Genomic DNA, 12,823 nt, shown 5'->3' on the forward strand with positions numbered 1-12,823 from the left:
ATTATACCATTTTATGACTCCACTTTGTTTTCAGTTGTTTAAAAAGTACTGGTCCTTGACCAAATATCAAGATCATTTGCCAATTTTAGAGATCAAATATGTGTTGTCCTTATTCAAAAATGCTTTTTTAATCAAAATGTTAAAGGATTACTGCTGTCGGAAAAAAAACCTTAACGTTTAAAAGCAGAGTTCGAAAGGTGTGAATTATTTGATGCTCAGTGATCCTGTAATTTTCTAGTCCACAAGCCTTCTTGTATGCTAAATTGAGCTGTTTATACCAAACGGCTTGCATGTGTTGTTTGTTAATTGAATAAACCTTGTCACAAAGGTGCACAGTGTACCATGATGTTAATGTGCCTTATGTGGAGGATAATGACTTCCGGAGTAAAACCCTGTTAATTGACAGGAAAGTTGTAAAAATTCGGCAAGTCTCCTTCATGTAGCAATAAATGTTCCAATTTCCAAATATTTTCAACTTAACCTTTGAATAGTATAAATTCTTTGTTTTTCAATGTTTTTATATTACGGTATGTAAAAGGCTAGTTTTATATTAGATATAGATATCAGTCGGTTTTTGTCAAACTTTGTGTTCATTCTGACTGACCATGAATGTGCCTGGTATTGCTCCTATAATTCCTAGAGTAATTGTTGCTTATTTTTGTTAAGTTCCTGTGTTTTTTCATGCTTCCAAGGTTGAGGTAGCACATAAATACAACAATGAAATTCAGCCTACAAATGTTACGGCGTCCCTTAGATGGACATACCATTGAAAAAAAAATTACTAGTGTGATGACAATTTTAATAAAATAAAATAAAATATGTTGACACCCATGACTTCTTGCCCCAAAAATATAATTCTATTGTAATTGTCATTAAATTCATTCATCAACAAATCCTTTGGATTCTACATATTCAAATGCCTTCTTTTTAACAATGTCTACGTGGCTTTCATCCCCATGCATTCTTTCAAAGTCTAAGTATTTCTTGAAGAAAAACTTCATCTTCTTGGCAGATAATTTCATGTGTATCACTCTATTCAACAGTTGCCTACAAAGATTGAAATAAATCTTAGTATATTAATTAACTTTGTATTATGACTTATAATAATAATACATCTTTTTACCTGTCAGACAACAAAGGACAAGGTCAGAATTTATACATAGATATACAATTTTTAGTCATTATGAATTTATTTTGCATGAAGAACAGCATATAATCTTAATTGAGTCATATCTCTGAGAGGCGACTTTAATTACAGCCTGTGCACTTTGTTGGTAATTTCCTGCTTTCTACCCCTGAAATTTTCCATTTTTGACATTACAGTATAAAATACACACAAAGACCTTTAATGTACATAATTATTTAAGAATTTATATAAAAATGCATAAATGGACCTGTTGGAAAGTTTATGTCATGTTATATTAGTTGCTAGAAAGATACTTGTACCCGATGGTGTGTGTGTGTGTGTGTGTGTGTCAACATTAATCTTCTTTGAAATGAAGACTTCTGTCATTATATCAATTTTATGGTTATAGTAAAAGTTTGAATGCTCTAAAAAATTGAACTTAGTGCTTACCTAGCAGCTTGAATATCACCAGTTTTTATAACCATATCCACATAAACAGACCACAAATCAGTTCTCTTTGGATAATTACTAAGAATGTTCTCAAACATAGTTTTCCCTCTCTCTGGTTCACCATGCTTAAATTCCATCTGAGCAAACTTAGCTATTGTTTCCACATCTACAGAAATAAATCAATTATCACAAACATTTAGAAAAATCAATTTTATTTGTCCTCAGTACAGTTACAAAAAAAATGTTTTAGAACTTTTGATTAAATGTTGATATTTAAGTTGAAAATAAAAGTTTTCTCATTGAATTTCTTACCAAAAAAAAAAACACTTTTCCAGTTAAATAAAAAAATAATATTATACAATACGAAATAACAAATTTGGATGCCTTTATGAAAAGTGAAAAAGTCCCCAATCAATACTAAGAGAAAGGGTCCCCAGAATGGTCCTCAAACAGGAACAGCAATACTAGAAACACTAATACGATGGAAATATTTATAGACAATAATACTACATAGAAAGGGTCTTCTTCAAACCTTTTGTTAAAAACCAAGGTTAATCTGGCTTATTTTTCCATTTATTTTCTCAGTTAACAGAACTTCAAAATTAAGAACTCAATGTCAACATTATACTACAGGCTGCTTTAAAATAAGAAAACTTTCCCATTCAGTTTGGATGGACTTACGATTTTCTTTGCTGAGACTCTTCAAACTTCTAGGTAAAACTTTCCTTGCAGCATCAAGGTTGCCATTCTTAAAGTGAAACAACCCAAATCCAATCCATGTCTCTTTCTTGTATGAGAACTTTCTGGTCATTACGTTGTATGTATTTTCTGCCTCCTGTTAATCATAGCAAATTGAAAAGTTCCATATCAATAACATTTGCTAGCTAAATTCATCTTGTAAACTGCTGAAATACAAGCTAGACTAAGTTTATCTTGGATATTAATAACAATATTCATCGTATCATCACTAGGTTTGAAAAATTTTAAATTCATCATATCATCACCAGGTCTTGAATTTTGTTAAATCCATAGTTTTTTTACATTTTATTTAAAAACTACATTCATATGTCTAAAAACCTTGTTAAGAAAAACTAAAATAAGCCCTGCAAGATAACCAACTGCACAAAGAGATATGTCAATGGAGAAAGTAAAGCAATAAGACACCAGAAAAACTGCAAGCAATGCTCACTAAACTGATACTCCCACTCCCTCATTCGATTACATGCACCTTTTGACTTCTAAACTTCTTTGACTTTTGATCAAAATTTGAAATAGGAAGTTCCCAATGGGAATATGTAATTAAGGTTCTGTGAAAGTTTCATTAAACTCCATTCAGTGGTATAGGAGAAGTAATGGATAAGAGATGGGTACCCCTATGTGTGACTGAAGGACAGACACCCATATCACTGTATACTCATGGTAAAAAAATGTCATTTTTTCATATTAATTCAACACACCTGAAATTTGCCAGACTTGATATAGATGTTAACAAGATGTTGATACACAGTCAGTTGCTCATTTTGTTGTAATGCCCTCTCTAGAACTTTGGTTAACTCTTCAGGAGTACCGTACATGTTCTCCAGATTCAGGTAAGCTACCCATACATTCATTTTCTCCTGCTCTTCTCTGAAACGGGTTACCAAATATGATACATATTTTTAGGACACAATAACTTTCAACATAATGTAGAGCATACAGTAATATAGAGCTGACATCTAACCTTAAAAAAACATGTTACAAGGATGTTCAGAAAGTCATTAGAATACAAACTAGACATGGTCAATATGAAGATTGGCATCCCCTTACCATATAAAAAAATTGTGTATGTGCACTTGACCTTGAACTTCAATAGGGATCTAGATTTTTATATAGACTAAATAGTTAAATAATAAAAATATAACTGAATTCAAATTCATTGTTTCTTTTGGTAAAGATAATAAGCAGATTTCCAAAGGTGGATTTGTACACAAACTTGGAAATTGATAGCCTAATGATTAAAATGCAGTGTACTGCCAATATCTACCTAAATGAGATGGTCTTGAGAGCTCTTTCAGCTATAGCTCTGGCTTTCTCTGTCTCAGCTGATTCTAAATGGTATGCCATATATCTAAGCCAAACCAAAGAACTATCAGGAGACTGCAAGGTCAGTCTGTCAAAGTCCTCAGCAGTTTCTGGGGACACATCACCCTCCAACTGATGCTTCTCAAACTAGTGGGAAAAGATGTGTTTATTATTACATAATTGATTCTCTTTAAAGAATAAACACATTTTCTGATTCTCTTCAATAATAAACATAAATTATTTCTGTTTCTGTATGAACCTAGGAATCAATGTAAATTTCAAGACTAAAATATACATGCCTTTTACTGTAATGATAAAAAACAAACACTATAATATTGTTTGATTCCACAAACCAGATAATACCAAAGCATTAAATAACATGTTTAACATATTTTTAGACAGAACTCAGATAAGGGTTCCTGTAAAGATGATAACAACCTCAAACAGTCTCTTTTCCTCTTCTTGTGACTGGATGTGTTGTGAAGTTTTTTTCTCCACCTAAAATATAAAAAATAAATGCAAAATGAGAAGTTATCATTGTGTTAGTAATATTCTGAGAAATATTACTTCATAATAGTAAACTAATATTTTGGAAGTTTGGAATCTTACGTAATGGAGCTATCATGAGTACCAGTAAAACATGTCTCTATATCCACAAAAGAATGAACTTCCTTCTATGTCATGGTCTTTTTACACTTACTATCCTACATAATGTAAAGAATAATCTAAAAATCACTATTCGAGATTCTGCACAGATGAAGATGATGTTTTTAATGGGTATGGTCTATGCTAAAATTGATACTTTAGTTAATATGTTGAAGGTATATCCATGAGATAACCATCCAAACAGTCCTATATAATACAAACAGGTAAGGGAGTACAACTCCATCAAATCACATATTAATAAAAAGAAAATTAATTCAACTTCCTCCCTGACAGTAACTGTATTCCTTCATGTACATCTATATATGTTGCAAATGTTTCATCAAAATCTCTTGAGCGGTTTAAGAGCAATTCAGCTTAACAGGTTTTAATGTGTAAAACCCTTAAGTTGGATTATCTCCCTTTGGAGTCCCCAGACAGTAACTGTATCTACAAAACATATTCAACCTACCTATAAAGGTTCATAAAAATCCCTTGAATGGGTTAGGAGAAGTTGCGCTTATGAGATTTTATGAAATGTGCAAAACCTTTAAGTCAAATTATCTTGCACATCTACATATGATACCCAAGATTTCTTTGAAGTTTAATATTCCTTGAGCACTTTAGGAGAAGTTGCACTTACAAGAAATGTAGACAGACAGACAGGGTGATTCCTATATACCCCCGTACAATGACCCATTCATCATTCTTTAAAAAGACACATTTTAGATATTATGAGATATAAAACCAAAACTAAGTATCCACGTACCTCCTGTGTATACTCCTCATCATCATCATCACTGTCTGATACTACTGCAGCACTTACAACTGGTGGTTTATATTCACTGTCCCAACTCCAACCTAGCTTAATATTCAGACAGGCCTTGGAACCCTTGTCCTGTAACATACAATAATTATTATCTCACTTATTCAGACAGGCCTTGGAACCCTTGTCCTACAATAATTATTATCTCACTTACTCAGACAGGCCTTGGAACCCTTGTTCTACAATAATTATTATCTCACTTACTCAGACAGGCCTTGGAACCCTTGTCCTACAATAATTATTATCTCACTTATTCAGACAGGCCTTGGAACCCTTGTCCTACAATAATTATTATCTCACTTTAAAATGTGAAAACAAACAATATCTTCATATTAATTCATATTAAGATATCTTGTATATAGAAATCTTTAAAAACTGTTTAAACCCAGGCTTTAATATAAAAAAATTCTAAAAATATCATTCTTACCTTCCAGAAATTTCACTCTGCTTGGTTTTGTATTATATGGCATTTATTGCTATTTATTAATTAGTCACTTTTATCAGGACTATTCCAGGAAAAAGTGTATGGGAGGGTTGGACAGCACATTTTTATACCCCACCACCCATACAATTAAAATTGAATGTTCATAACAAAGTATTACTATGTATGCCTAAAAATACCCCCATCTATACAATTTTTTAAAGATGCTGTACACCCCTATACATTTTTTCCTAGAATAGCCCTCAATAACTTCTAGTTCTATTTTCTTTCTCACTTAAGCAAGGGGTAGACTTTATCAAAAAGGAATATAAAATTGAGAAAATTTTTAACAAGCAAATGGGCACAAGTCTGACACCTTTTGTTGATGTAACATCCATACAACTCAGAATAAACAATATACATTTTTTCTGTATATTTATTTACCTTTTTCACTTTTTTAGTTTGTGATTCAGCATCATCTATTCCACTGTCTGAATCACTTGTTACTTTTAGTTTCTTAGAATCTGATACGGATACATCTGCATTCTCAGAATTGTTCCTTTTTCTTTTCTTCTTCTTTTTCTTAGATTTTGTCAGTTCAGTATCATCTTCCTCCACTGATAAAGAGTTCAGTTGTGTTATATCACTATTGTCCACTTTGTTCTTTTTTGTTTTTTCTTCTGTTCTTTCAACAGAAATTTTTCTTTTTCTATGCAATTTAACACCAGAAGTACCAGTATCACTTTCCTTCAGTGAAAATTCAATTTTCTTATCTACTGATATACTGCAATAAAAATGAAATGTAAGGAAATATATGTGCTTCTGATAACTACAAAATGTTACGTGTAAGCCTTTTTTCAGCTTTGATTCACATTAACTATCATACACATTGTGATTTTTACGTGTTGCTTTTTTCAGTTTATGTTAACAAGAAATACCATGCCATAACAAATCACCCACAATCAAATTGAAACTTTCTTTGCCCTGGCATAAATGAATGAAAAAAAATGGTAGGGTTCAAAAGACAGTACAGAGATAGACAAAATACCCTGGAGCAACAGCTGATTTTGACTTACATGTATAATCCTTTAATCTTATCTTCACTATGGATTGACATGCTAATTTTTGTTCTAGTTTCAAATATCATACCATTACACAATGTGATGAATTCCCTGTAGACAGTAGTGTAACTATAATTCTACATTTCAGAGATGAGAATGAAAATATTCCAAATTTAATACTATATCTCATAAGAAGGATTCCAGCAAATTACAAACTACTGAACTTCAACATGTGCTAACAAGCTCACATCTATGAGTTTCTGTAACTTGAAAATAGTAAAAGTATATTCTAAAATTCTCATCCTCATACCTGTTAGACCTCCCACAGGAAGAGACCCCACAAAAACAATGAAAGATTTAGAAACTCCCATATAAAAATGTGTTATTTACGGGAGGTTTTGGTTAAAATTACTATATTTTCTGTGAAAGATACTAAATAATTTTTACATAAACATAAACTTTTTCACTAAAATCTCCTACCTGAGACAGATCCAAAGTACACATCTACCTATCTAACTATTTTACCTGATTATTTTTGCTGTAACCAGTTTACCAACAGGGAATTCCTTTTCTATGTCATCTATATAATAATCTGATATCATTTTGGCAGCAACTCTTCCCTTCACATTCCTTCCACAACTATGATAAACAAAACATATATACACATACTGGGTAAAATCTGAGAACAGCTCTCAACTTGGACAATTTCAATTCATTTATTACAATTGAATTTACCGTTCTTGTAATATAAGGGGAGTAATCTCATCTCTGCAGTCTATTGAATTTTACCAATTAAGATTAACTTTACAGTTTTCATTCCCATTTCCAGGTAAATATAGTACATGCATTACTGATCAGTGTTATAACAATACCATTATATCAGCTCATAGCGCCTCTTTTTATGTTTGTTTACTTTGTAAAATTGAAAAGACTATTAAAGCATGACGATGATGGGGCTCAACTTTGAAAGTCATTTACATTTAGTTTTAATCACATGTCTATTTCTGCATCCAAAAACAGTATTTATTGTTCAATAGAAGCATGCAAACATTGAGATTAATTTTGAGGGCTAATTTCTAATATTGTTTTCATACATCAGTGACTTAAGATATTTAATGCACACATCTGTATCCAAAACTTCCCAAAAAGATCAGAATACATACTCACCTGACTAATAAATGGTTTCTGCCCATGTGTACAATATAACCTCTTAGTATTTGTCCTACTGATAGCTGGTCTACAGAGTTAATTACTGGGTCTGTCACATCTACTGATTTAACTGTCCTATTAAATCAAGGAAATGATAGTAACTAAAATGTCACAAATGTAGATGCCAGACTAGAAAAGTTAATTTTATTATCATATTTTCAAGGATTTACATTTGAAAGATAACAATCTTTAGAAATTATGAATTAGCAATCAAGTAAAGAAAAAAAAAGCAATCATAAGTTTACCATACATAAATTGCCTTTCATTAAAGTGGGACAGTTAAGGCCTTATAAAACTAGTTTGAACTCCACTGCAGGTTTCTTGTGCCTGTCCACAGTAAGAAGATGTTGGTCATAACCTAAACCTTGCAATTATGATGAATTGTCATCATTTTGGTATAATGGGTTTATTAGTCTTGTTGTCAGGGCTTTTCAAGCTTGTTTAATGAGGTGCATACACTTGTTGAAGACCTTATGGTGACCTCTTAAGGAATCCACTATTTTATATGGTGCATATGTTGAGTTCCACCGTTTATTTTCCTTAGTTAAAAATATTGCTTATTTAAAGGCCACATAGTTTTCTGTTTGAAACAAAATTTCTAAAATGGCTTAAACTGACATTTAACCACAATCAAACACTATATTTACCTTGATTTTCTCAATGAAAATTCACATTTGTATTTACTATTACAGTTCAATATAAAACATTTGACACAGCCTCCAATGCTGAACTCTGAGGTAGGATTGTCAGTAAACTCATCAGAAATCTCTGTTAAATGGACTAGACCTCTATAACCATGAGACAGTTTGACAACCATCCCACTTCCTCTTTGTATATCACAAATAGTACCAGTGTATGAACTGCCTGATTTTATTTCATTATCTTCAACAGTGTACTGGGGATTATCTGGAAAAAAAAAATCAAAGATAATATATAAATTACATAATAGCTTAAATACCTTAAGAAATAGAGAAGAGAATATGAAAGTATTAGATTATTTTAACTGCTGAAAATATAATTCAAAGTTTTTTTTTTGTGTGAACTATATCTGGTATGCCATAACTCAAACTTAAATTTTTGTATAAGAAACATGCAAAATATTCTTAGTGATATCTAACAATTTACATGTAAGTTATAACTAAACCAACAACCTTCTCGAGGTTCTAAAATTCTTAACATTAGGTTAAATAAGCAAGATGGGATCTTTTATGAACACAGTGTTAGATCAGACTACCTATACCTCCAAAGCAATGACGGCTGTTTTGGTCAGACTAACTACCAAGCAATGATTTTTTATTGATCTTGAAGTTTATTTCAGGCTATCAACCAAGTGACAGTTCTAATGAATTTGATGTTTATTTCAGACTACATACATACATATATGCACCAAGTAATGACAGTTATTTATGTCAGGCTACCTACATACATATATGCACCAAGTAATGACAGTTGTTTATTTCAGGCTACCTACATATATGTATGTACCAAGTAATGACAGTTGTTGTTCAGGCTACCTACATACATGTATGTACTAAGTAATGACAGTTGTTGTTTTTCAGGCTACTTACCAAGCAATGACAATTCTAATGATCCATCCTTCCTGATGTTCAACACTGTTGCATTATAACCTGTCCATAACTTAAAGTTGTTTCTTACATTCATTGTAACCTGTCAAGGATAAAATTACTGTCCACAAATCATTTAAAAGGAAAAGTACATTTAATGTCAAATTGCTGTGACGTTTTTATCAGTGTGAATATTGCTAATACATACAGTAATACATGTAGCAGTAAGCAAACACTATATTGGGATACTTTGAATACAGACTTGTCCTATAATACACGATATATCTGTCATTGGAAATAAAACTATACAGACTTGTCCTATAATACACGAGATATCTGTCATAGGAAATTAAACTACAATCAATCATGAATATAGGTGTATTCAAAACTTGACTTGAGTGTGCATTTTTTTTAATTGAAATCTGAAAACATTGTTAGTAGTAATCACACACCTTTGATAATCCAATTTCTCCCATTCTATGCCAGTGATTACAAATACATGTGACTTTTTAACCACCAAACAGTGATTTAATTTCTGTAAGAGATTTCCCACCATTTAACATTATCCAAGCTTTCTACAGTTATCATGGGAATTTTTTTTTTTCAGCTAATTCCTGATTTCAACTATTTCTCTACTCTCTATGGCAAAATTCAGATATTGACATGTTCTATTTTTACCACATACAAATTTGTAATGAAAAGTTGGGTACCTTTGGATCCAGTGAGAGATTATCAGCACTAATCCAGCCTCTAGTTGTTGGTGTGACTTGTACCCATAGGCCATTCTTCTCACACTGAAAAATAACAGTTTTGTTAGCATTTAATGGTTTTACATGCTTCTATTTATTAGTAAAAAAACTATATAAGTCTTGGGTCATCTTATGTAATGACTTCTTTGAAGTATTGAGTCTGAGATCATATTACTGGCATGGCATTGTTATTTGAATCTTTATTCATATTATCATATTAATATATATCATTATATTAATTATTATTGTTATATTCCCCCCAAAGGGTTTTAATTCATATCTGAGCAAAAATATTTGTTTACTCTGAATTCTTACCTTTGACACAAATCCAATCACTTTTTGGCCTGCCTGGAATTTCTGATTATCACTTGTAATAGAGTCTTCCATTTTACTAAAAAAAAATAGGATATAATAGATATTCATTTGAGAAGAAAAAATGAAGGTAAACTTTCATCATTCACATAAGTGCATCAGAAAAAAATTCCATGGCAAACAAGAAAGATATTACTTTATAACCATTGTAGGAAGGCAGTTTGAGATTGGTCTTCTCCTGGTTAATTGCATATATATTTATCAAAGAAAATGAAATCTACATTACTGGTTTTGACATGTACCTTTGTTTCATGGAAAACTCAGCCAACTTTTGTGGTTTTGCTGTTCCACTGAAATAAATAAAATTGAACCCATGATATATACAAACTTAAATGGATGATCGCAGGAGGATGAAGAGTGCATTAAGTCAGATCTATTACAAGGCATACTCTTCAAGCCTGTAATGTATCTAATGTCTATGACATATCAAATTTAAGAGTCAGTCCCTGTAAGAATCAGGCAAACGGTGAAGCATGGTATAAAAAAAACCCCATCATTTTGATTGTGTAATTTGACCATGTGCACCATCAGAATCAAGGGAAACAGACAAGATTGTCCATATCATGCTGGACCATTGAGTTACAATTTCATTGATATGCAATGAAAGTGAACATTTCAATGGCAGATAACTCTGTAAAAAAACCTCATTTTTCTAAGATTCTATTGAAAAATTTCTGTGACCTGTGATGTAAAAATGAATTAATGTTTTTTTTTTTTTCAAATTAAGAAAGTTTCCTTAGTTGATGTTACATTGTCAGATTGTTGGGCTTTTGACATACCTGATTCTTACAAGCATTTACACATAAAACAAAAGAATTAGGAAATTTTATCTGTAACTTGCACTTGTAAAATTTATCTTGTTTCATTTCTCACTCAACACACTAAGAAAACACAAGATAGGAAAGTTAATATTAATGCATATTATTGCAACATACATTGTACAGAAGCAACTTTTTCGGGTTAAATTGAAAGTGTTCTAACTGAATCTTTTAACAGGAACTAACATTGAAAAGACAGTACTATCTACATCATCAACATTTCCCTACCTTGTCTGTTGTGTCTCTCTAAAACCAATAACTTTAACCTGTAATTCTGCATTCTGTTTGTAGCCATCTTGTGTTATAGCTTGGAAACCCTGTAAGGAGAAAGACATATATACATTATCTAAATAAATACATAATTGCCATTTTTGTATGTATGTGTAGATGTTGTGCAACCTTTCATTTAACATAAAATATAGCCAAGCACATCAAAAGTTTCAATTTTATCTTAATAAATCACAAATTAAATATAGACCTACATCATCAATGGTCTCAGTTAACTCTGTTATATGGATTCTACCAAAATTTCCATCACAAACAACATTTAGTTGGCTATCTAGAACATCTTTTACTCTACAATGAACAAAATTATATTATAAAGCAACATGCAATTGAGAAAATCAAAACAAATTTTGAAGGAATTTTCTGGAAATCAAGGGTCATAACTCTGCAATGGAATACATGATTAAACCCAAATTCAAACTTGATATTCATCTTCAAGTATTTTTGGATAAGGGAAAAAATCCTGTTATCTGTTCTCAAGTTAATATCTCATAAACACAAATAAGTTAAAGGACTAATAAATAGGTATTATGTGTATGAATGTACACATACACTTCATAGAGCTGCTAGGGTGGCCATACAAATCAAATACAATAAATATGAAAGTTGCAGTCTACTTATATCTAGTAATTCCCAACATCAATAATCTGTGAAAATTCCCTGTAAACCTCCATCTTATGGTACATACCTGACAGTGACAATATCTCCTACATCTAAAGTCTTTCTTAGTCCTGGCTTGTAGTTTTCATCAGATTTAAAACAACACAATAAATGCCCATCTATATTTCTATTCAAATAAAATAGCAAAGTTCACTTAGTTTTGGAAAAAAAATAAAATTTCCTTTAAAGCAATGTGACCATAATCCAGGAAGTAATAAAAAAACTTTTCTCTTCAAAAGAATATAGGCATTTAATCAGACTTTTTGCATTCATTCTAATTATATGCTGAAGTATACAAAGGAAGTAGGAACTTCTAAATCACATCCCGTAAATGAAAACTCCAGTTTTTAAGTCATGGGGCGAGTTATATGGACAGTTTTTAAAAAGGGCTTTCAACCAATTTTAAATTTTTTCAATGTTTTTGGCTTCCAATAGGAATCTTTGTAACCCCTTGATTATGAGCCTACCATTACAAACTCCTATAAAAAAATTTAACACTTTCTGTCTCAACTAGATATTACGATAAGAAGCAACATACATATGTATTAAGTCCATACTTTTTAGTGGAATCCAGTTAA

General features: G+C 31.4%; 1 protein-coding gene across 3 annotated transcripts in view; it reads right to left on the reverse strand.

The window, feature by feature from the left end:
* Positions 1–778: 778 nt before the first annotated feature.
* Positions 779–12,823, reverse strand: part of LOC148622414 (protein RRP5 homolog) — a 39,811-nt gene continuing 27,766 nt past the window's right edge. For 2 of the 3 annotated variants that reach the window (XM_088572307.1, XM_088572308.1), the window contains exons 26-43: positions 12,274–12,372; positions 11,783–11,876; positions 11,529–11,617; positions 10,725–10,772; positions 10,426–10,501; positions 10,072–10,155; positions 9,365–9,464; positions 8,444–8,702; positions 7,755–7,871; positions 7,113–7,226; positions 5,971–6,310; positions 5,049–5,177; positions 4,076–4,135; positions 3,600–3,784; positions 3,034–3,202; positions 2,258–2,411; positions 1,577–1,742; positions 779–1,047 (exon numbers count right to left, since the gene is read on the reverse strand). In XM_088572307.1, coding sequence (XP_088428433.1) covers positions 879–1,047; positions 1,577–1,742; positions 2,258–2,411; positions 3,034–3,202; positions 3,600–3,784; positions 4,076–4,135; positions 5,049–5,177; positions 5,971–6,310; positions 7,113–7,226; positions 7,755–7,871; positions 8,444–8,702; positions 9,365–9,464; positions 10,072–10,155; positions 10,426–10,501; positions 10,725–10,772; positions 11,529–11,617; positions 11,783–11,876; positions 12,274–12,372 — 2,452 coding nt within the window. In that variant the 3' untranslated portion in view covers positions 779–878. Of the gene's footprint in view, positions 1,048–1,576; positions 1,743–2,257; positions 2,412–3,033; positions 3,203–3,599; positions 3,785–4,075; positions 4,136–5,048; positions 5,178–5,336; positions 5,385–5,970; positions 6,311–7,112; positions 7,227–7,754; positions 7,872–8,443; positions 8,703–9,364; positions 9,465–10,071; positions 10,156–10,425; positions 10,502–10,724; positions 10,773–11,528; positions 11,618–11,782; positions 11,877–12,273; positions 12,373–12,823 lie in introns of those variants that run through there. The other variant, XM_088572309.1, reaches the window with a different exon arrangement.

Source organism: Perna viridis, chromosome 3 (assembly GCF_037379345.1).
Source record: "Perna viridis isolate PV_CMFRI_1.1 ecotype Kerala chromosome 3, ASM3737934v1, whole genome shotgun sequence".
NCBI lineage: Eukaryota > Metazoa > Mollusca > Bivalvia > Mytilida > Mytilidae > Perna > Perna viridis.